Raw genomic sequence first — 22,416 nt, forward strand, 5'->3', positions numbered from 1 at the left:
GATGAGGAAACTCCCTTCACCAGTGCAGGTTGGCACCTTTCTACAGCCTGTTGTCCTAGAGTTTTCTGGACTAGAACACTGAAAGGGTGATTTGCTCAGGTTCACACAGCCAGTATATGCCAGAGGAAGGACCTGAATCCAGGTCTTCCTGGATTTCTCCATTATACCATGATAATTCCCAGATTGGGGGTGGGAGGTGGAGAAGGATGGTGAGAAAATTGTAGTCTGGCCTCTGGCATTTGGAATGTACATTTCTTTAAGCTCTGGGTGTTTTTAATTGACAGGTGTAGTTCTATAGTATATTCTGAATTTGGGTTTTTTTTCTCAAGGCCTTGGATGACAGTCACTCTACTTGCACCCTTATCTACATGATTCAGAATTGAGTATAGAATAACAAATATCACAGATGTGGTGCTGGAAGAGACCTCAAAGGCTCCTTCACTTCAGATGGCTCAAGAAGTAATTAGCCTAAAGTCACACAGGTAGTAATCATCAGAGGTGAGATTTAAATCATTCTACCCCTTCCTTCTTCACTCCCCCCTTTCTCCTCCTCCTCTTCTCACTCTTTTCTTCCACTCTTCAGAGTAATCTGAAAAGGCCAGGCTAACATGATCACCTGCAGAGTGCTTGTCTCTCCTTCACATTAATCCATAGCCACCTTCTCCTCCAAGCCAGAATGGATGTCATTGTTTCAGTCTTCCTTTACATAAGAGTCACCTCAATATTTACCAGTACAATGTGAAAGTATATTGTTTTGTAATAACAACAACAATGATATAAACAACAATAATAATAGACAGTGTTTTTATAGTGCTTTAAAGTTTGCAAAATGCTTTACAAATATTATCTCCTTTAATCCTCACAACAACCCTGGGAGATTGGTACTATTATTGTCCCCACTTTATTAACTTGGGTCTCCTTGACTCCAGTCCAGGATGCTATCCACTGTGCCAACTAGCTGCCTCCAGGTGTATTTGTAATGCCTTGTACTTTTATTGACAGACTCTAAAAAACTAGAGGGGTCCTCAAAGGTCATTCAGTCTCCTTGTAGGAATCCTGAAAGGCAGTCATCTCATCAGGCTTTAGGATGAATCAATGTACAGTGGGAAGAACACAGGGTTTGGAGTCAGAGGACCTAGGTTTGGATCCTAGCTCTGTCATGTCCTTGGGCAAACCTCTTCCCTTCTCTGGGCTTTCAGTATCCTCGTGTGTAAAGGGAGGAGTGGGGCTAGATGACCTGGAAGGCCCCTCCCAGCTCTAGCTCTCATCTACCACTTCCAGTGACGGTTATCCATATCCCAGGGATCCAGATCCATTACCCAACCACATTAACTTTTTAAAGTTGTCCCTTGTTCGTGGATTTTACTTAATAACAATGGCTAACATTGATATAATGTTTTAAGATTTACAAAGCATTTTGCATTCATGACCTCAGTTGAGCCAACGAAACTGTCTACCTAAACTTTTGTACTCCAAATGGCTGGGAGCTCTTGGAGAAGAGAGACTGTTTTTAGTTCATTTTATTTCATTTATCCCCTGTTCAACCCCGCACCCCAGCACCTTGGACAGGGCTGGGCTCAATAAATGCTTTCAAAAGACACTTTGTCAGTCCAGTTGGTGGTGGAGAAGGACCCTATTCAGGAGCCAATATGCAACTGCTTCCTTAGTCTGTCAGCTGTGACAGCCTCTAACTCTTTTAACTTTTCCTTTAAAGTGTGATCTCCTCAAGGGCAGGGACTGTTGTGTTTTAATTCGTATCTCCAACACTTAACATAGTGTCAGGCACACAGAAAGTGCTTAAGGAGTGTATGGTTTTTTTCAAACTCCTTATTGATCCATTCCCATAGGATGAGACTCCCAATCTGCCATTAGGACTCTAAGACCATTATCCTGGGGCGTGGGGTCTTGGAGGTAGGGGATTTCTCTGCTTTGGAATCCAAGCCTCCTTTCTCTGCCTGACCAGGCAAAGCAGATTTCTGAACAGTTTTCCTCCCATTCTCACATCCTCTTTCCCTTCCTCTTCCCTTCTCCTTTGCCTCTCTCCCTCCACTTCTCTCCCCCCTTCCCTCAACAAAAACCTAATTTTCTAAATTTCCCAGCTCCTTCCTTCAGTGGAAGGCAAAGTTGAGAATTATTTTACTGCCATGGCCGTTTGAGACTCATTAGTCATTTCATGTTCCTCCTTTGTCAGCAGGGACCCATTATCCTACTTCTCATTTTCTTCCATCATATTTCTGTGAAGCCCTCTGCCCCCAATTGAGTATGAGGTTCTCTCATCACTTTTCTTCTTCCCACACACATGCCTCCCACGTGTTCCTCCTACTCTTCTGGCCTTTCTACATTTCTCCCCTGTAGTTACAGTGGTTAGACCTCATGGAGTGGGTGGGATAGGCTGGAGTTTCAATGTTCTTTCTCTGATGTGTCTCTCCTCCTTCAAATGCCCCTCACTAGCCCTCTCCAGGTCCTGCTCCCTCCTCACGTGGTTACATGTCAAAACTTTATTTGTTTCCACTTTCAAGGGGAACCCCAACCTCTTCTATCTGGAACCCTCCAACACATGCACCCATATCTTCTCTGGCTCCAACCACCTTTCCTAGGCTGACCCCCTCAATTCCTGACAGAGACTATTCAGGGCAATTCCCCTTCCTTTCCTAACCTGCCCAGGGTTGTAGATTCCAAAGTTCTCTTCTGTGTGTATCAGTGCGTGTGCCACCTCTCCCCCCATATCCACACACCCCATACCCACAGGCATTGATGCAGCCCATTGTGATTCAGGATCCTTTCTCTCCTCCTTCCTTAGCCCCTATCCCTTGCCTTTCCTCCTGCCCTTACAAAATTCCAGCAGCATAAGATCTCTGTGTTGAACCCAGAACTAGAACTAGTAATCTTGACACCCCAGCTACTTCCCCAGCTTCACAATACATGCCTACAAAGCAACTTCTAAAAAAGAGGTCTGAGTAGCAATTGACCCAATACCATGTATCAGGGAGTGAGTCATTTTGTTACTCTAGAGAAATGATCCCTACAAGAATAAATTTCAGGGGTAGCAGAGCCCTCAGGTAGAAAATAGTCTCCCCTTCTCTATTTAGGGAAGGGTAGTACCACTCATAAGGCACCTGCCCCTCTTGTTGTAGTGAGCCAGAGAAAAGTGAACCATGGGCAAGGAACAAAGGCAAAGTCATTTCTGTGAGGGTGGGTGCCTAGATTCCTGATGGGATGTTATGGTTTCCAGTGTCATTGTCTCATCTTGCTGATGTCATAATGCATTCTGATGATGTGGCCATGGTTCATGGTGGCATCATTGGACTTTCCAATGATGTAGCTGTGACATCATCACAAACAGAGATATAATCATTGTCAGGAATTCTGATGTCACTATCAGTTTCCGCATATGTCCTTATGATGATGCCACAATGGTTTTCATGAAGAAATTCATGAAGATGTTCTAATACTAACTGGTGACATCTCTAAGGCTGATGATGGCAACCAACCAATCCTGTGGTTTCTAATGGGATGGCTACATTGTACTCCAAGGTGACAATATAGGTCACTAGTTTTCATTGTCCATGTGCTTTTAATTTTCCATCCTGTCCCTTGGGTAAGCCTGTCCAAAGAGCAGACAAGGAGCACAGAAGAGCAAACTAGGTCTGAGACTCAGCAGCCTTCAGAGTTCCAGGGTCTTCTAGAAGACTCTATTTTCCCTTCCATCTCTTATATACTCATCATCACAGTTTCCCATCTCTGTCTGGGTCTCATGGGTCCAATATTTCCTATGCTTTTATGGCTGCTCTGGGCAAGCAAGTGCTGGAGTATACCAAAGTTTGAGGAGGAAATTGTTTTCCTGAACAGATTGGGAAGAGTCAGGTGTGAGGGACAGTGGTGAGAGCATACTGAATGATGTGTTCCTCCCAATAATCAAAATTAGATTCTAGGTTCTGTCCCTTTTGGTGTCCCCACCCAAAAATGGAATGTGTTCCCCATTCCATTCAGACAGCTGTTGACTGCTTGATGCTATGGAAACTGACTCGAGTAGGGGATGTAGGGATGGACATAGCCCGAGCCACTCGGGCACGGATTGAATGTTTGTCTTGCCACCGATGCCACCTCTTCCGGACAGCTGAGCGGACCTGTAAGCAAAGAATGGAGGCTATTAAGACTAGGATAGGAAGAGAGTTGCTTCATAAATCCTAGAGATAGCCTGGGCTGTCCACTCTTCCTGGATTCCACCATTTTTCTATTTTTCCCAACTATGGAAACTAAGACCCAGTTTCACTGATGAAACATCAAATTTATGGCTTCCAACCCTCTGAGCAGTCCTCCAGATTCTTGAGAAGGAGGGTGCAAAGGAATTGTTGAACAGGGTAGCCATTGGGGAAATATTTGTAACGGGAAAGCAGGAACCCCCAAGATTCACATCCAATACTTTCACCTTGGTGGAGGAGGTAGAAGCAGGCCCTTAGCCACCTCACTCCTCCAAAAATAATTCTATACACAGACATAGGAGGAGGGAGGGGAAAACACAGGGAGGCTATTATATATCATTTGTGGCCCTAATATCCCATCCTGTCACCCCACAACCAGTCAAGTAGAAAGCCCAATTCTCAACAATGTCAAAAGTTTCTTTCTTTTTTTAATTTTTAGGCAATTGGGGTTAAGTGACTTGGCCAGGGTCACACAGCTAGTGAGTGTCAAGTGTTTGGTCTGAGGCTGGATTTGAACTCAGGTCCTCCTGACTTTGGGGCCAGTGTTCTATCCACTGTGCCACCTAGCTGCCCCCAAAAGTTTCTTTCATTTGGGACACACATTCCTTACCTCACTGTTGAGGAAACAATAGAAGACAGATACGAAGAAACCCTGGTGGGAGGAAGGATAAGGCCACATTATTCAGAGTAGGGAGCAGCATGGTGGCCTGCCCTTACTCAGAAACCTTTGCTCATTCCATCTCTCCAGCTCTGACCTTGGCCACCCAAACTCCCTCTCTGTTGTTTGCACATCCATCATCTTCTTCCTAAATTAGCTAGCATTCAACTCACTTCTGAAAGCCTTCTCTGACTAACCACACCCTCCACTGGCAGCTCCCTGTGTCACTGCTGCTTGTTAGAGTTTCTTGTACTAGTCAGTAACTTGCTGTTTCTTGCCATCTCTAGACTGGTCCTCCAGAAACCATCCTCCTAATATCTGGGTGAACTACTGCCCTGGGGTTCAGCTGTCTTAACTGATGAGTGAGTGCAAACACTGAGCCCACTACAGCTGGCCCCATACCAGACCATGCCTCACATCCTACCTAGCCAACTGCCTGGTCATCTTACCAACTATTTTTCAGTAGCATCAGTATACTCCCTCTCCCTTCTATGTAGCACTCCAGGAATATTGACTAATTTAGCACTATTATTGTTTCTGGAAAGGGCATGTCAATTAACTGCCCTATGGACCCACTCACCATCCCTCACCAGACCAGAACACTCCCTCCCCTGGCCATCATTCTCCTGTATGTGTTGTCTCTCTTTATTAGATTATAAACCCTTTGTATTTCCAGGGCTTAGTACAGTCCCTGGAATAATGTTGTTGTCGTTGTTGTTATTGTTGTTGTTGTTGAGTCATATCTGACTCTTCATGACCCCATTTGGGGTTTTCTTGACAAAAATACTAAAGTGGTTTGTCATTTCCTTCTCCAGCTCATTTTATAGATGAGTAAACTGAGACAAACTGGGTTAAGAGACTTGTCCAGGTTCACACAGTTAGTAAGTGTCTGAGGCCAGATTTGAACTCAGGAAGATGAGTCTTGCTGATTCCAAGCCCAGTGCTCTATCTATTGCACCACCTAACTGCCTGGTTGGCATATAATAAGAAATGCCTAATAAATGTTTTTTTTTCATTCCTTCATTGATTTTACTTTGTCCATCCTTGACCACATGTCAGAGCTGACCTTAGAAACCTAATAACCCAGTTCCCTTATTTTATCCATAAGAAAACTGAGGCAGAGAGAGTTTAAGGGACTTATCAAAAGTCACATGGTTAATAATGCCTGGGCTTATACTTCAACTCTGGTTTCCTGTTTGAGAGAGATATTTGAAATTAGAAAACCTGAGTTCCAATGCCAGCTTACTATCAGTCTTTTCATCTATAAAATAAACAGGGTTGGACTCACTGACTTCTAAAGGTCCCCTCCAACTCTGACCCTATGCTCCTGCTTCTCTCATTATTCCATATGGGACCATCTCCAGTCGTCCTGATCTATATCTTGCCATTGGACCCAGATGGCTCCAGAGGAGAGAATAAGGCTAGTGACCTTGCATAGTCCCATCTCACTTAAATTCAATTCACTTGCCAGTCATGGCATCACATTCCTGATCTCATGGTCCTCTTCGAGAGTGAAGGACAAGTAACAACAACAACATTATTCCACAGCTGCATCATAAGCTATTGGAAGGCAGGGATAGTACTCCCTCCTTCCCTGGTACTGTCCCAATGGTGGGAGCCATAGTAGTCCTCAAACAATATGAAATTTTGTTAACAGATGGGCTGCCTGCTCTCCAAAAAGAAGAGCAGTCACCAACCCCCATGCTTTCTCTTCCCACCTCCATCAAATGAGGAAGGCTGGGGAAGACAGTGGTACCTGGAAGGACTCCAGGAAGGAGTTGAAGTAGATGAAGACAACTCGAGAGATCTCATCCTCCCCAGGGTTTACAAAGAACAACATGTATGTGATACCCAGAAGAGGCAACAGGACAAGGGTGGCTTTCACAGCTTTCCTGAAGGGAGAGGAGAAAATGGGGGATAGGAAATCAGGAGTTTGTGGATAGAAGCCTCATTTGCATCCCAGCAGAACCCTCCTATGAGACCTGTTGGAGGTCATTGGAGACAATAACCAGTGGCAGGTTGGAGGTGAGGGAATCTTTATTTAGGAGATCTCGAGCAGGTGGGAGGGGATCTTGGGATATGTGGGGGAGGAGCATGTCTAGATGGGAATCTTGGCAAGAAGTTTGATAGGATGAAACTCTGGAGGTGCTAGGAAAGCAGTCACCTGTATTGAATGGTCTCCGATGTGGTGGAGGCCCGGAGCTTAGTCATGAGGATACGGACAATATTGAAGAGGAAGATGAAGTTGATCTGAAATAGACCAGAGTCAGTAGGGCTAAGGGCTGGCCATGGCTTCTCCCCAAAGGCTCCTCACCTTCCCCTCCCCTCAGAGACCGTTGGCATCTCTGAGGGACCTAGTGCTCAGGGTTTGGTGTTTCAGTGAGATGACCACCACACCCAAAATAGCATGGAGGGATACTGACTATCCTGTTTTATGAGAGGAGGGTGATGACATCCACATCACAGAAAAAGAATTGGCTTCCTGATCTTAGGTAGGTGTTTTACATTTGGGCATGAGGCCAGTGGAGTGTAGAAAACAGGTTGGGTTTCAGACCACTATTGACTCCCCAGGCAGATACAAACACCCTGGCTCCTGTTCTACTCCTGGGCCTGCCTGTTGCCTGTCTCATGTAGACTCAGCACCCAAATCACCAGAAGGCTTCCTTGAGCTTCCTAGTCTGCTCAGTGTGCCATTTTGTGCCACTCCTGAGACAGCTGACCCGCTTATCTCAAATTCTACTCCTACCAAGTTCTTACCAGCAGGACCAAAATCATGGGGCCCTGGTAGATGTAATCAGTGTATACTCCAGGCCTCTTTCCAAACCAGCACCTGGAAGACCAGAAGTCTTGGTTAGAAGGAGATAGAAGGCATCAAGGACCTCAGCCTCTGACCTACGTGAGACCTATGAGCCTGGGGAGGAGGAAAAGGGTAGGAGGCAATTTGCATAGCTGATATTGTCCCAGCTTTGCCAAAGGGGCAAGCTTCTCAACCTCAACTAAAAATCTTCACCTAAAGCCTCGGCTATCTCATCTGTAAAATGACTATCAACTCTCCAGATTGCAGGAAGGTTTTAACCTTTTTTTGTATCACAGACCCCTATGGTAGCCTATATGGACTCCTTAGAACAATATTTTTAAATAATAAAAGGAAATGCCAAATTTCAATTCAAGGTTAGTGAAAACAAACATGTATCTTTTTCCCATTCAAGTTCACAGATCCCCTGAAATCTATCCATGGACCCCAGGTTAGGAACTCCTATACCACTGAAAAAATCAGAGCTGCCTCTGGTATCATTTATTCATTCTAGTGTAATCTAGATGGGGGAAAGAAGCAAGCATTCAGGGTAGATTTTGATGCTATTCCAATTAACTGGGGTAGGATTAGCCCTTAGTCCTGAAGCCGGAGGAGGCTTAGGCAGAGAGGAGGGAGGCAGTGTTACTGGGCCCCTCAGACACCCAAACTCATGCTGTTCTGCCTCCCCTCTCCCCTCACTCCCCCTGCCCAGCCGAGCCAGGCTCCTTGCCTTTCCAGCTGGGATATAATGAAGCTTGCTCTCCCAGGAAATGTGAAAGATGCAGAAATCAACCGGCTGCCTCTGAGTCAGGCAGGAGTCACCCTGATAAATATGGAAGATATTCAGATTCCTTGTCTTTCCCAATACAGCCGAGGTGTCTCCGTTTCCCAGGCAGGCAGCCTCTTGGGGGGGGGGGGGGGGAGTTAAGAAGGAAATGAATGGGGGGAGGGGCTGATGGCTGGGATAACAGGAAGCCTGGGTGGTATTTGCCAATCCAGAGCTGGGGGAAGCCTAGGCTTGTGGGTACACATATCCCTACAGGGATGTCATACGCGCACACACACACACACACCCATGCTTACACAGAGATATTGCACACACATCAGCCTTTTACTCTAACAATAAAAGTAGGTCCACTTTAAAATAGATTTTGCTATTTAGTCTGTTGTATATACTGAAAGCATAAGAAAGTAAAAGTGACTCATAGGCTCGACCTGTGCACTCATGCAAACTTATACATATCCGTGTGTACATGCCTACGCACACAGAAATAAGCCACACAAACAACACACATACACATAAAATGATATGCACATATCATACACACTCCTAAAAAAGAGAGGAAGGTAGAGGTCCTGGGACTGAGGGGGCTGTTGAAAGTAATAATATCTGAATTTACAGAACACTTTATACATATCATCTCATTTCATCTTCACGACACCCCTGTGTGGTAGTTTAGGCAAGCACTACTAACCCCATTTCACAATTGAGGAAATCAAGGCTGAGATTGGTTCAGTAACTTGCTTGTGGTCACACAACTAATAAGTGTTAGAGGCAGGATCTGAACCCAAGTCTTAATCAACTCTAAGGGCAGCATAACCAAAGCGGCCTCTGTAGAGGACTATATTGCATTAACAATTTAAGTAAATGACTGGCTGGGTAATCAGCTATTTCTGGATGTCTGTATCCTAATTTATGAAGTGAAATTGCTCACATGGGGCCAGCATGGAATAGTGGGAAGAAGACATGAAGTTAGGAGATTGCCTTGCTCTAACATGTGGCTTTGGGAGTCACAACCTCTGCAAGCAACAGAACCCTCAAACAGAGATGATAATACCTTCAGGACCCCTTCACAGGGTTGTTGTGAAGAATGTGTCTTGTAAACCCTAAAGCACGTGATAAATGTGAATTATTTTTAAGCTGGATTTTTCAAAGGACAGATGAGACACACAGCTTCATTCTCAGGATCAAAGGCCCCCTCTAGAGATCAATCTTGTCTATATCTTGGCCTCCATAGAAGGTCTTACATCCCATCCAGACAGCTCAGCATCTTTTATACAGGATAACTTGTCCAAAGAGGACTATGATGGTTTACTAACTCATTCATTAAAATCTAAATCATTTAAACCTCTATTATTTTTTTTTTCAGTTTTCAACATTTACTTTTACAAGATTTTGAGCTTTAAATTTTCTCCCCTTCCTTCCCCTCCCCCCTCCCCAAGATGGTGTGCAGTCTAATATAGGCCATACATGTATAATCATATTAAACATATTTCCACATTAGCCATGTTGTAAAGAATAATTAGAACCAAAGGGAAAAACCATGAGAAAGAAAAAAAAAAAGGAAAAATGGTATGCTGGGATCTGTGTTCAGACTGTGTAGTTCTTTCTCTGGATGTGGATAGCATTTTCCATCATGAGTCTTTTGGAATTGTCTTAGATCATTGCATTGCTGAGAAGAGCTAAGTCTATCAAAGTTGTTAAACCTCTATTCTTTACCCCAATTAGTGTCTGTGCTCATTTCTTTTTCTTTTCTCTAGGGAGATGAAGCAGAGTGAGGTCTTTGAACAGAACCATGAAATGTGATCATTGAAAGACACCTTAGAGGCCATTTAGTCTAATCTCATTTTATGGAGGTGGAGACGGAATCCCAGTTAGGGGAAGTGATTTGTTCAGGGTCATGCAACCAGTGGGTGTGAGGATGGTGATTAGAATCTGTATCTCTTTATGCCTAGCTCAGTGGTCTTCTCATTCACCACTGTTGCCTTAGAGGAGCTTTGCTACATCAGCCTTTTTCCTGAGCTCATAAAGGTGATTAGGCCCATTCTTCAGATGGGAAATCTGAAGCTTGGAGTAGAGGCACTGAGAGTGAGGCTGATAACTTTGCGCAGCTCTCCCTCACATATCTAGTTCACCATCAAGTTAAGATATCACCATCATGATGTCACTGGTCTTCTTTGAGAACGAGAGAGCAAGGAAACAGTCTTATGATGGCAAGGTTTAGGTGGACAGTTGGGTTTAAGGAGTTGCCAGGTGGAGCCATGTGAGTTGGGAGCACTGGGAAAAGGCATCTGTATACATTCATAGGAGCACATCTTTCCCAGGCTCAAGGCGGAGCCCTGAGAACCCAGAGAGTCTGATTCTCAGTACTGAGAGTCAGCCCCATGTCAGTCAGCATACCTCACCTGTGTTTTGTTAATCTGGAACAAAGGGAAATGATTTCTGACTCAGGATAACAGGTAATAGATCTGTGGCTGGAAAGCCATACAGTCTAACCCCCTCATTTTACATATGGGAAACTAAGGCACAGAAAAGTTAAGTGATTTACCCAAGGCCACACAAGGTCCTTCCCTCAAATTCACTTAGTTGCCAAATACTGTTAGTTTTATCATCCTGATATCTCTTAAATCTCATTCCTACCTCTCTACTCCCATTAAAATATTTCTAGTTCAGACTTATCTCACCTTGCCTGGATTATTATAACAGTCTCCTAACTAAGTCTTCTTGCCTCTTATCTCTCCCTTTTCTAGTCACAGAGCAATAGAAGGGACCTTGAAGACTGTTAATTTAATCCAACCTTCAATAGAAAGAAGGAATCCTGTCTGTGAAAGGGGTCATCTGTCTGTCAGTTGGGGTACTTTAATAAGGAGAAACTCACCACAACCCGGGATAGCCCATTTACTTTGGGGAAGCTCTGATTGTCAGGAAGTTTTTTCTTACATCAAGCCTAAACCTGCCCCTCTCCACCTTTCTCTCATCACTTCAGGTGATCCCTATTGGGACCAATATATCTCATGCCTCTTCCTTATGACAACTCTTTAAATATCTGAGAACATCTAAACTGTCTCATACTAAATCTTCCTTCTTACCCCCAGGCTAAACATCTCTAGTTCCAGCAACTAGCCTCCAAGTCAAAGTTCTTTTTTTTGTGTGTGTTTGTGTGCGTGTGTATGTCATGGATACCTTTTGGCAGTCTGATGAATCCTATGCCCCTACTCAGAATAAGGTTTTTTAAGTGCATAAAATCAGATACATAGAATTACATAGGAAAAGAATTAGATTGAAACACAGATATAAAGTATTTTTTAAAAAAAACAAGTTCACAGACCCTAGGTTAAGAGCCCATGCTCAAATGGCTTGCTTCTCAGTTCTCTTACCATCTGGCTTGCCCTCTTCCCATTGAATTTGTTGATCAATATCCTTCCTAAAAGGTGGCACCCTGAAATGAACTCAACATTCTAGATGTGGTCTGACCAGAGCAGAATACAGCAGGACTGTTATCTTCCTTGTTCAGGACATCAAGCTTCTCAGAATGCCTGAAAATCAGATCCAACCCCTTTCCCCTCACATACACATTTACAGATGAGACAACTAAGACCCAGGAAATGGAAGTGACTTGCCCAAGGCAACCTAGATGATTAGTGTGGGGGGGACTAGAATTCAGGTATCCTGACTTTAGGCTAGAGTTTCCCCTTGGTGTCACACTTTAGTTCAGAAATCTCATCACTTTTTCTTCGACTGGACTCAAGTAAAATATAGTTCCCCACCCCCACCCCCATATACTTTTGTTGTTAGAGTGACTGGTGGGGGGAAGAAGAAGAGATCTCTGCTCATTGTACTTTGGCTCCTTCCTCAAGATGATACCTCTGCTCTAGACCATTAATGATAGAGGGAAGAGAGAAGAAAGCTGAAGATGGGGCACCTACTTACTTCTCATTGTCATAGTACAGTTTCCCGATGGCCCAGGCCACGATGATGGGGAAAGGCACACCTATAGAGGAGATAGGGTCAATAACAAGGTAGGATCCAGCACTTCTGTCTTAGAGTTACCCATTTTAGGACATTCAGCTAGGAATCACCCATCTTTATTCTAAGACTCTTAAAACCATTAGTTGTGGATCTTGGGATTTGATGAAATCCATGCAATCCAGCCCTTTGTCTATAAACAGGACGAGGAGATCCAGGCATATCATGGTTCCTGCTCAGCACACACTAGGTCCTAAATTAGTCTGATGAATTGGTTTGGATGCCAGGCACAGGGCAGGGTGTCTAGGGATTGAAGTGACTGCTTGCTCTCAGCTCCATAAAATAGGCTAAGTGCCCCACTGTATCCCAACTTGATACATGGCCCCACATGCTTCTGAAGTGTCCCACCTAGGGTAACACTCTTCTTTCCCAGTTACTGTCCTTCAGGGTTCTCCAAATGGGCCTTACTTCTAGCTGGAGAAGAGGAATGGGAAGTCTTGCTACAGAGAGAGCCACATGAAGATGAGAGGAGTCTTCTCTACAGAGAAACTCCAGAGGGCAGCATCAGCTATCCTCTCCCCATTCTCCTTCTCCACCCACCTCATCCATGGGTATGAGTGTGTATGGGTGGGAAGGGAGGATGGGAGCTGGTGGGCGCTGTGCCCAGGAGCCAGTGAGACACGATTCTTGGCTATCACACTCACACCAGCCAATACAGATGAACATCCATTTTCGGAGCTTGTCAGTAGAGTAGGTGAGCACGATGGCTGTATGTAGGTAGCAACCTTCTCCAAACATCCAGAAGAAGTTGGTAACATGAAAATAATTGTAAGCAGCTGTCACCAGCCGGCACCAGCCCTATACAACAGAGAAGACATTGGGGATTAGGCAACCAGAGATTAGAGGGGAGAGGGCTAGAAGCAGCTTTTATCATTGTCCATCCCCAGTCCTTAATTGTGCCTCTGCGTCTACCAGTCTTAACTTCCTAAATAGGATTATTGGTGGAGGAAAGTTGGTGATAGCAGCGACACAAGGAACTGGGTCCTCGTCCTGCTCCATCCCCACCATTGATTCCTCCACACCAGAGCCAGCAGATCCCTCAGAAAGAAGGGCAAAAAGCAGCCTTGGCTCCCAGGGGGCATTTAGAGGAAAAGACTTGAAGAATACTTATCAGCTCCCCAAAACCTCTCTTCTGGGTTCAGTCCCCCCAAATGGCCTTAGCTGCGGGAGAAGAATAGGGAAAAGAGGAAGGAAGAAGCCTCCGGGTCTAATCCAATTTTGGACAGCCAAGGCTTTGACCCAATTTGTGACCACTTGTCAGGGCTGCTTCTTAAGGGATTCCTGCACTAGGAGAAAGATTGGGCCTGGATGATTTCTGAAATCTCTTCTGATTCTAAGTTCCTACGGCTGTCTGCAAATGAAAAGACCTCTGTTTTTGTGGGTCAAATATCAGCTCTGCTTTATTCCCCTTGGAGGTCATCTATCTTTGTCCCCTGCTTCTAGTCCTGTCTCCTCCAATCCCCTCTCCCACCTCATAGCAGCCCCCAACTCCCAGACCTAGACCGTGCCTTGGCCAGGATGTACATACCACATTACTCTGGTGCACTTCAGGGCTCATGGTGAGCTGCACCACAAACCAGGTAGCATTGCGTAGGATGAAGGCAGAGATGAGGTTCCAGTGAATGATGTTTCGAAGACACCGGATGCTCCTTTGGGTAGAGAGGAGGAAGGGGAGACAGAAAGCAAGATAGGGAGGTAGAAGAAGAAGGCAAAAAGTATACCAGTCAGCCAGAGAAGGCAGTGAACCCCTTTCTGATCTGACCAACCCTAATCCCTGCCCACCTCAGTCCTTCAACCCTCCCCATCTTAGGGCAGGCATTGCCATTCTTTTTTTGTGTTCATATCCCCAGCACAGTGCCTTGTACACAGTGGGCACTAAATAAATACTTGTTGGAAACTAGATAGAGCAGGGAGATGCTTGTTCCCTCTCCTCTTTCTTCCAGTCACCTCATCCCTTTCCCCAAATCTGTCTCCTGTTGTCCTAGATCCCTGTGCCCAGGGACCTCTTCCTGGTGATAAGGATTGGCGGGGCAAAGTTGTGGGCACCTGCTTCAGATGACCATCACCTAAGAGAAGTGGCAGAACTGGAATATCAGCTGGGTGGAAGGTGCCAAAGTGGAGGGAACACTGAAGGGCTAGATGTACTGGCGGGCTGAGTACTCAGAGTCTTGTTACCTTGCATGGCCCACTAGAACTACCTTGGAATAAACCATGGGTTCCATAAACGATTCTAGAAAATGGAATCCAGTTCAGCCTTAATTTAATCTCTTTCTGCTCTGTTCTCGTACAGCACCCATTGCCAGCACTTCAAAGAAATGCAGAATGGTTGAGTAGAATAGGATGATAGGGGTCAATTTCCTCATTTGATATATAAGGAAACAGAGGACCAGAAAAGTGAAATGACTTGCCCAGTGTCCACTGGTAGAGCTGATGGCGGGGAGGGGGTGGAGAGACTTGAACCTAGTTCTATCTGACTCTCAAGTCCAACACATTTTACACCCTTCTACAATGTCTCTAAGATTCTGTGCTTGTCTAAGTTTTGTCTCTGTAGCTAGATAATAAACAGCTTGAGGGCAGAGATCACATCTCATAATTCTCTTGTTCTTCCAACACTACCCAAGCACAACATTGAGTACTCAGCATGTGCTCAAGAAATACTCTTTGAATTAAAAAAAATTTTTTAAGTACTTTGGAAGCAGTTGACTGAGAAAAAACCAAATAACACTGGTAAGGGTTTGGTATTCAAAACAGACAGACAACTAACAGAAATTTTGTTATTGTTCAGTTGTATTCAACTCTTTGTGATCCCATTTGGGGTTTTCTTGGCAAAGGTACTGGAGTGGTATGTCGTTTTTTCTTCTCTAGTTCATTTTACAGATAAAGAAACTGAGGCAAACAGGGTTAAATGATTTGCCCAGGGTCACACAGCTAGTAAGTGTTTGAGGCTAGATCTGAACTCAGGAAGACGAGTCTTCCTGACTTCAGGTCCGGTGCTCCATCCACTGGGCCACCATCTAGTGCAGGGGTTCTTAATTTTTTTTTTTTTGTATCATAGACTCCTTTGACAGGCTGGTGAAGCCAATGGACCCTTTCTCAGAAAAATATTTTTGGGTACATAAAATAAAATACGTAGAATTACAAAGAAAACAAATTATGTTGAAATAAAGATGTAATATATTTTCCCATTCAAGTTCCTGGGCCTCTAATTAAGAATTCCCGATCCAGTCCAATACCTTTATTTTACAGATATGAAAACTGAGGCCCAGGGATAGGGAATAATTTGCCTAATATCACGTAGGTAATAAGACAATGAACCTTGTCCTTTCAGGGACACTGGGGTAAGATTAGAGCAAATCATTTCCCCTCTCTGAATCTTAGTTTTTTTCTCTAAAACAGTGGTGTCAAACTCAAATAGAAACCTGGGCCATTCCCGCGGGCTTCATGTTGACTTAGTTATGCAATATCTATATTTTATTGAATTTTTAATTATTTTGTTAACTATTTCCCAATTACACTTTAATCTGGTTAGGGTTGCACTCAGGAATGTTGGGTGGCCCTAAGGTGATGAGTTTCACACCTCTGCTTTAAAAATGAAGGACCAGAATTATAAACTCTTCCATTTCTGGCATACTAGGAGTCTGTGAACTGGAGAATAGCCAATATTCATTCTGCATCAGAGGAGGAGGAGCAAAAGAAGTATGTGAATTCGGACTGGGGAGGAAGCAGTTCTATGGGGAGGGACCCATTAAGGCTATGAATGACCAGAAGGTGGAGAATCTACTGGGACAGGATAGAGAATCCTAAAGACAAGTCTCTTTGATCATTGCCTATTCCCAGCCCCCAATCCAGCCACGGTAGCTGTTGTCCTTAGCTTCTCAAATAAGATGTCAATGCAGGGAAGTTGGCAATGCCAGACACATGGGAACATGGCTTTCCTGCCCCCATCCCCATTGACTGTTCTGCACCAGAGCTGGCTGGTTCCCTAGGATTAAGGGCAAACAATAGCTCTTGGTTCCTAGGGTCATTTGGAGGCAGGAGGCTCTGCTCCCCCTCACCAGGAGCATCTGCCTTAGCTCTGAGTGACAGTTCTCACATCCTTCTTCATCCTATTCCATAGCAATGTGGTACTGACTGGGGCTTGGCACAGAAATGTCTGGCACTGAGGCCTCCATCCCTGCCAACAGGCGCTGCTGCTGCCACACACGCACGTCTGAGGGGTGCTGTTGCCAGCCTGCTGAAGGCCCTGCCAGCAGTCGGCTCCTAGCTAGGGGGTTCTCACTCTGACCCACCAACCTGGCCCTGGTTGTATAGATGGGGGGGCAGAGCAGATGAAGGGCTCTCTGGGGTGGGTGAGAGTGAAGCAGAACCATCTCATCCCTTGGGAGTAGTGAATTAGAGCCTGGTGCATTACGGCCCTTATATCACTTCTCACACTCCATGATGGCAGCTGAATAGTTAAAAAGAGAAGCAAAGAGTTGGGAAAGAGAAGAGACTTAGCAGAGCGAGATAGTTAGGTGGCAAAATAGAAAGAATATGGAATTTAAGAGTCAAGAAGTCCTGAGTTCAAATCCTCCCTTAGATACTTGCTAGCTATGTGATGACAGGCAAAAACTCTTAGCCTTCATTTCCTCATTTGTCAAATAGGGATAATAACCACTACTACCTTACCATTTGTTGTGAGGATCAAATAAGACAGCATGCAAAACACTTGGGAAACATTAAATCGCCATATATATTAGTGATTATTATTGTTGCTGTTATTAATAATACTTAGCATTTACAAAGCATCTATTATTATCAGCTATATAGCATCTATCATCATTATTATTATTATCGGAAAAAATCTAAAGTTAAAATACATGTAATCAACCTATTTCTCCCCACTCTTATCCACCTTGCGAAAGTGAAGGAGGTTGGTCACATTTTACTCCCCCCTCCCCACTTCATTTAGGACACTTTTGGAGGATTTGCTTCTGCTTTTAAGATTTGATACACTTTCTAACCTAATTGTACCTAGATATATTGATGGGAGCAGAGTGGGAGGGACAGAATGTTAGTTAGTTCTAGCCCTAATTGGGGAGTACCAGGAAGCACTAAATTTAAAGTCAGGAAGACATGAGTTTAAATCCTTCCTCTGACACTTCCTAGCCTTGTGACTTTGGGCATGTCATTTAAGGTCTCTATGCTGAAATCTCACTGGTAAAAGGAAGGTGTTGGCTTTGATGGTTTCCAAAGTCCCTGTTAACTCCCATTGACGATTCGAGGATCTTCTCACCTTAGGTGCATGAAGAGGACAAAGGCCATGAGGAGGGCTCCGAGGGAGATACAGTGACCCAGGTAGTTGATGATGACAGCAATATGGTAGTGCAGTTTACTTTTTCTCTATACAAAGGAAAAGAGAGGAAATGAGGAAAAAGGGGAAAAGAGGAAAGTGTCCCCAGACACTTACCATTTAATCTACCTTATGATGGAAAATGTTACCCACCTCCAGAGAAAGAATCAATGGATTCCGAAAGCTGATTAAAGCATACTATTTTCACTTTCTTTATTTTTTCATGGTTTTTTCCTTTCAGTCTGTTTTTTTCTTTCACAACATGACTAATATGGAAATTGGTTTTACGTGATTGCACATATATAACCTATATCAAATTGCTTACCATCTTAGGGAGGGGGGAGGCGAAGGAGGGATGGAAGAAGAAAATTTGGAGCTCAAAAAATTTTTTAAATGAATGTTAAAAGTTGTCTTTAAAGACGTCTAAGTGGTACAGTGGTTAGAGCGCTGGCTCTGGAGTCAGGAGGACTTGAATTCAAATCCAGCTTCAGATACTTATTATCTGTGTGATAATGGGCAAGTCACTTAACCCTGTTTGCCATAGTTTCCTCATCTGTAAAATGAGCTGGAGAGGGACAGGGCAAACCACTCCAGTATCTTTGCCAAGAAAACCCAAAATGAGGTCACGAAGAGTTGGATATGACTAAAAAAATAACTGAACAACGATTACCTTATGACTCCTTGACTTTAAGCAGCCACCTTGCAGACATGTGGGCCTAACTCTGGCCAGTCAGCTTATGATATAGTCAAGAGGGAAACAGGGAACAGACGATGTTTCAGTATTTCCAATCGCCACTACTGAAAACAACTCGCTGAATCTCTGGTAGCGGGTGCTAACCCCTAATCCAGGAAGTCCTACTTGCTCTTCAGGCCTAGGATTCCAGGAAACATCACCAGGATGGTTCCTGAAGAGGTTGCAGAGTAAACTACAAAGAACACAGAGGATTAGCATAGTGGGCAACTGACCGGATTGGGACCAGTCAGGGGTGTGAATAGTGGTAGGAGGAAGAATGGGGAGATATAATTGCTTAATGTCAATGGAAATGTTCTCGGCCCATAAAGCAATAGAGGCTGAGCCCGGGAGCATCCGGAAGATACATATCACAGTCTGTCTGGACCTGATTCTTAATTTTGCTTTATTAAATTTTCCAGAAGCCCACATCAAAAATGCACTGGATAATAGCATTTGTGGTGCCATAGCCCACACATGGCCCATCTTTGTCCATCAGGGCACTCTCCTGGCAGATAAACATTGCTGCACACAAAATGCTCACCTTCCTGACGCCCCCTCCCTCCACTCCACTCTGTCCTGACCCTGTCGTTTTTACATCCTTCCTTCAGTCCCCACAGTTATTCCCAAAGGGCTGTGGGTCAGCCTTGGGGTGGAGAGAGTAGTCTGGGGTGGGGTGGTACCCAGACGAACAGCAGAAAATCTCCTCTGGTGGAAAGTTACTGGAGTAGAGAGAGCAAATGGGTTGGGAACTGGAGGAGCTGGGTTTGAATCCTGGCTTTGCTAGTTCTCAATTAGTCCCTCAATGAACAAACATTTAGTGAATGACTGTTCTATGCTAAGAATGCTGCTGAGTGATGGTGATGGGGAGACAAAGATGAAGTAATCCCTGTTCTCAAGGTCCTTTATATGCTATGAGGGAGACAAAGCGTACACACATAAATATAACAGAATAAACACAGAATAAGCATAAGGTTGTTAGGTGAGGCAGGTCCTAGAGGTTGGAGGATATCAGGAAGGAGGGAAATGAGCACTTATTAATCACCTACTGTGTGCTGGACACTATGCTAAGCACTTTACAAATATTATCTCATTTGAGCCTTACAACCATTCTGGGAGGTAGGTGCTATTATTATCCCCATTTTACAGCTGAGGAAACTGAGGCAGGTGGTGATTAAATGGCTTGCCCAGAGTTACCCTTCTGGTAAGTGTCTGAGGCTGGATTTGAACTAGATTTGGTCTTCCTGATTCTAGGCCCAGCAACATGCCCATGGTGACATCTGGCTGCCTCTAGGAAGGGCTTTATGTAGAAGGTGGTATTTGAATCTTGAAAGAAATAAGGGATTGTAAGAAGTGGAAATGAGGAAGGATTGCATTTTAGGTATGGGGATGGCCAGTGCAAAGGGAGGAGACGCTATGTGTAAGGAACAGCAAAAAGGTCCATTTGGCTGGACCGTAGAAGAGTAAGGTGTAATGAGATTGAAGTGGTAGGTTGGGGCCAGGTTGTGAAGGTCTTAGGGTTATATTTTATCTTGGAGGCAAAGCGGATGCCTTAAACTAGGGCCCGGGGCAGCTAAATGGTGCTCGCTCATAGTGCATACAGTGATGGACTTGGAGTCAGGAAGGCTCCTCTTCCTGAGTTCAAATCCAACCTCAGACACTCATTAATTGTGTGACCCTGAGCAAGTCACTTAACCTTGTTTGCCTCAGTTTCCTTATCTGTAAAATGGACTGGAGAAGGAAATGGCAAACCACTCCAGTATCTTCGCTAAGAATGGGGTCATGGAGAGTCAGACATGACTGAACAACAACAAAGTCCAACCCTTTCGTTTTGCAGACGAGGAAACTGAAAACTAGAGATTATATAACTTGCCTGGGGTTGCTTAGGTTGACAACTTGAAGGCTCTCTACAGGCCTCTCATGGCTTCTCTATCTATATTCTGTCAATGGCCTCATCAGCCCTAATATGTTTAAATGTCTTTTTTATGCAGATGACTCCCAAATCTACATAAATTTAACTCCTGTCTCTTTTCAAGAGATCCAGTCACACATCACCAACCACATATTGGACAATTCCAACTGAATATCCTTTTTTTTTTTTTTTGCTGTTATAGAGTCATTTCAGTCATGTCTGAATCTTTTTGACCCTCTTTGGGGTTTTCTTGGCAGAAAAACTAGAGTGGTTTGCCATTTCCTTCTCCAGCTCATTTTACAGATGAAGAAACTGAGGCAAAACCAGGTTAAGGGATTTGCCCAAGGCCACACAGCTAATCAGTATCTGAGGTGGGATTTGAACTCAGGAAGATGAGTCTCCCAAACTCCAGGTCCAATACTCTATCAATTTATTTATTTTGATTTATCAACAATCACTTCCATAAGCTTTTGAGTTTTAAATTTTTCTCCCCCTCCCCAAGATGGCACGCAATCTGACATACATTCCTATTAAACATAGATCCAATACTCTAACCACTGCACTCCCTACCTGCCCCAGGGGTTGGGCTAGATGATTTATAAGGTGAATTCTACCTCTCAATCCTGGAGTTCTTCTTCCCTCAGTCTTGGAGTCTTTACAGTTCTACTAAGGTGGGAAATCTTGGCTTTTTCCTCTCCCCCTCAACCATCTGAGTGGCTGACAGGCTTTTCCCCCCAAGGAACCAGAAGGGGAGAATAAGACTCAACAATATTATTGATAGGGGTTAGGGGTGAGGAGAAAGAGTTTCCTCAGTGTCAGCTCTGGGGTTTAGAAGCAATGAGCCTGACCCAACATCCCCCTTAACATATTATATTAGACTTGAGGTCTCTGAGCTCAGTCTGAGAAGTGGAGACAGCTGGTGAGACAGCCTGAGAGAGAGGAACAGAGACAGCTGGAGAGTCATAGCCAGCGAAAGAGGGAATGAGGAGCCATCTCAAGACAACCAGAGAGACAGCCTGAGATACAGATAGAGAAATGAAGCTAGTTAGAGAGACAGCCAAAGACACAACCAAGGAGACACTTGGATAAACTATTTGAGAGATGGGGGATCCAGTCCAAGACAGCTGGAGAGACAGCTTGAGCTGTAGCTGGAGAAATATAGGCAAAGACAAGTAGAGGTAGTGTGAGCTACAACAAGAGAGACAGCCCAAGATAGAGCTGAAGAGATAATCTTAGAGATGGCCAGGGAAGAGTAATGAGACAGCTGGAGATCAGCAGAGATAACCAGAAAAATGAGAGATGGTTGGAGACAGAGAAAGAGTTGGAGCCAGAGGCAGCCTCTGGGCCCCTGGGTTATGTGTCCAAGGAGCAGTTGTTGTCTTTGTCCTGGGTGTGTCCCAGACAATCAAATTGCTGCTGCAGAGAAGAGAGGAGCCATAACCCAGCTGTGGGCCTCCTCTTAGCAGGGTGGTATTGGGGGTCAGAGCCCCTTAACTGTGTCAGCAACAACCAGAATTCAATAAGCAATTAGAACTTGTCCAATTCAGAGACAAGCTGCCAGACTTGCTGGGTGACGCAAACCTTGTCTTCAAGGGCTTGGGAGGCCACCTGAGCAGCAGAATTAATAGTTTACCTACATCCTCCTGTTCTAATCAGTATTCATAAGACCATATTTTCCTACACCAGGCAGGAAATCAAGGTATGTCTGTCCTGGGATCCCTTAAGCATACCTCACTGACACATTTGAACCCTCTTAGCCCTGATCTTTTTCTTCTGTTCCTTTTCCTCCTTCCTTTTCTCCCTGTCCTCCTCTCACGCTCCTCCCCCAACTCCTGTCCCTCCACCCTCAGTCTGTTTCATGAATTTCTCATTCCCATACCTGTCTTTCTGGGGCTGTTTATACCCTCAACTCTACCAGTGAACAGGTAAGTCCTGGGACATGAGCAAAGATTTCCCTCTTTGAGTGTCCTCCACAAGTGTG

The 22,416-nt window shown here is 44.5% G+C and overlaps 1 protein-coding gene across 1 annotated transcript in view; it reads right to left on the reverse strand.

Moving 5' to 3' along the window:
• Nucleotides 1-3,905: 3,905 nt before the first annotated feature.
• CRHR1 (corticotropin releasing hormone receptor 1) overlaps nucleotides 3,906-22,416 on the reverse strand; it is a 94,096-nt gene continuing 75,585 nt past the window's right edge. The window contains exons 5-13 of the mRNA XM_020997783.2: nucleotides 17,737-17,843; nucleotides 13,990-14,110; nucleotides 13,106-13,259; nucleotides 12,366-12,426; nucleotides 7,618-7,690; nucleotides 7,025-7,110; nucleotides 6,617-6,752; nucleotides 4,813-4,854; nucleotides 3,906-4,127 (exon numbers count right to left, since the gene is read on the reverse strand). Of these exons, the coding sequence (XP_020853442.1) occupies nucleotides 3,987-4,127; nucleotides 4,813-4,854; nucleotides 6,617-6,752; nucleotides 7,025-7,110; nucleotides 7,618-7,690; nucleotides 12,366-12,426; nucleotides 13,106-13,259; nucleotides 13,990-14,110; nucleotides 17,737-17,843 (921 nt within the window). The 3' untranslated portion in view covers nucleotides 3,906-3,986. The remainder of the gene's footprint in view (nucleotides 4,128-4,812; nucleotides 4,855-6,616; nucleotides 6,753-7,024; nucleotides 7,111-7,617; nucleotides 7,691-12,365; nucleotides 12,427-13,105; nucleotides 13,260-13,989; nucleotides 14,111-17,736; nucleotides 17,844-22,416) is intronic.

The sequence above is a fragment of the Phascolarctos cinereus genome, unplaced genomic scaffold (genome assembly GCF_003287225.1).
Source record: "Phascolarctos cinereus isolate Bilbo 61053 unplaced genomic scaffold, phaCin_HiC Scaffold_5;HRSCAF=322, whole genome shotgun sequence".
Taxonomy (NCBI): domain Eukaryota; kingdom Metazoa; phylum Chordata; class Mammalia; order Diprotodontia; family Phascolarctidae; genus Phascolarctos; species Phascolarctos cinereus.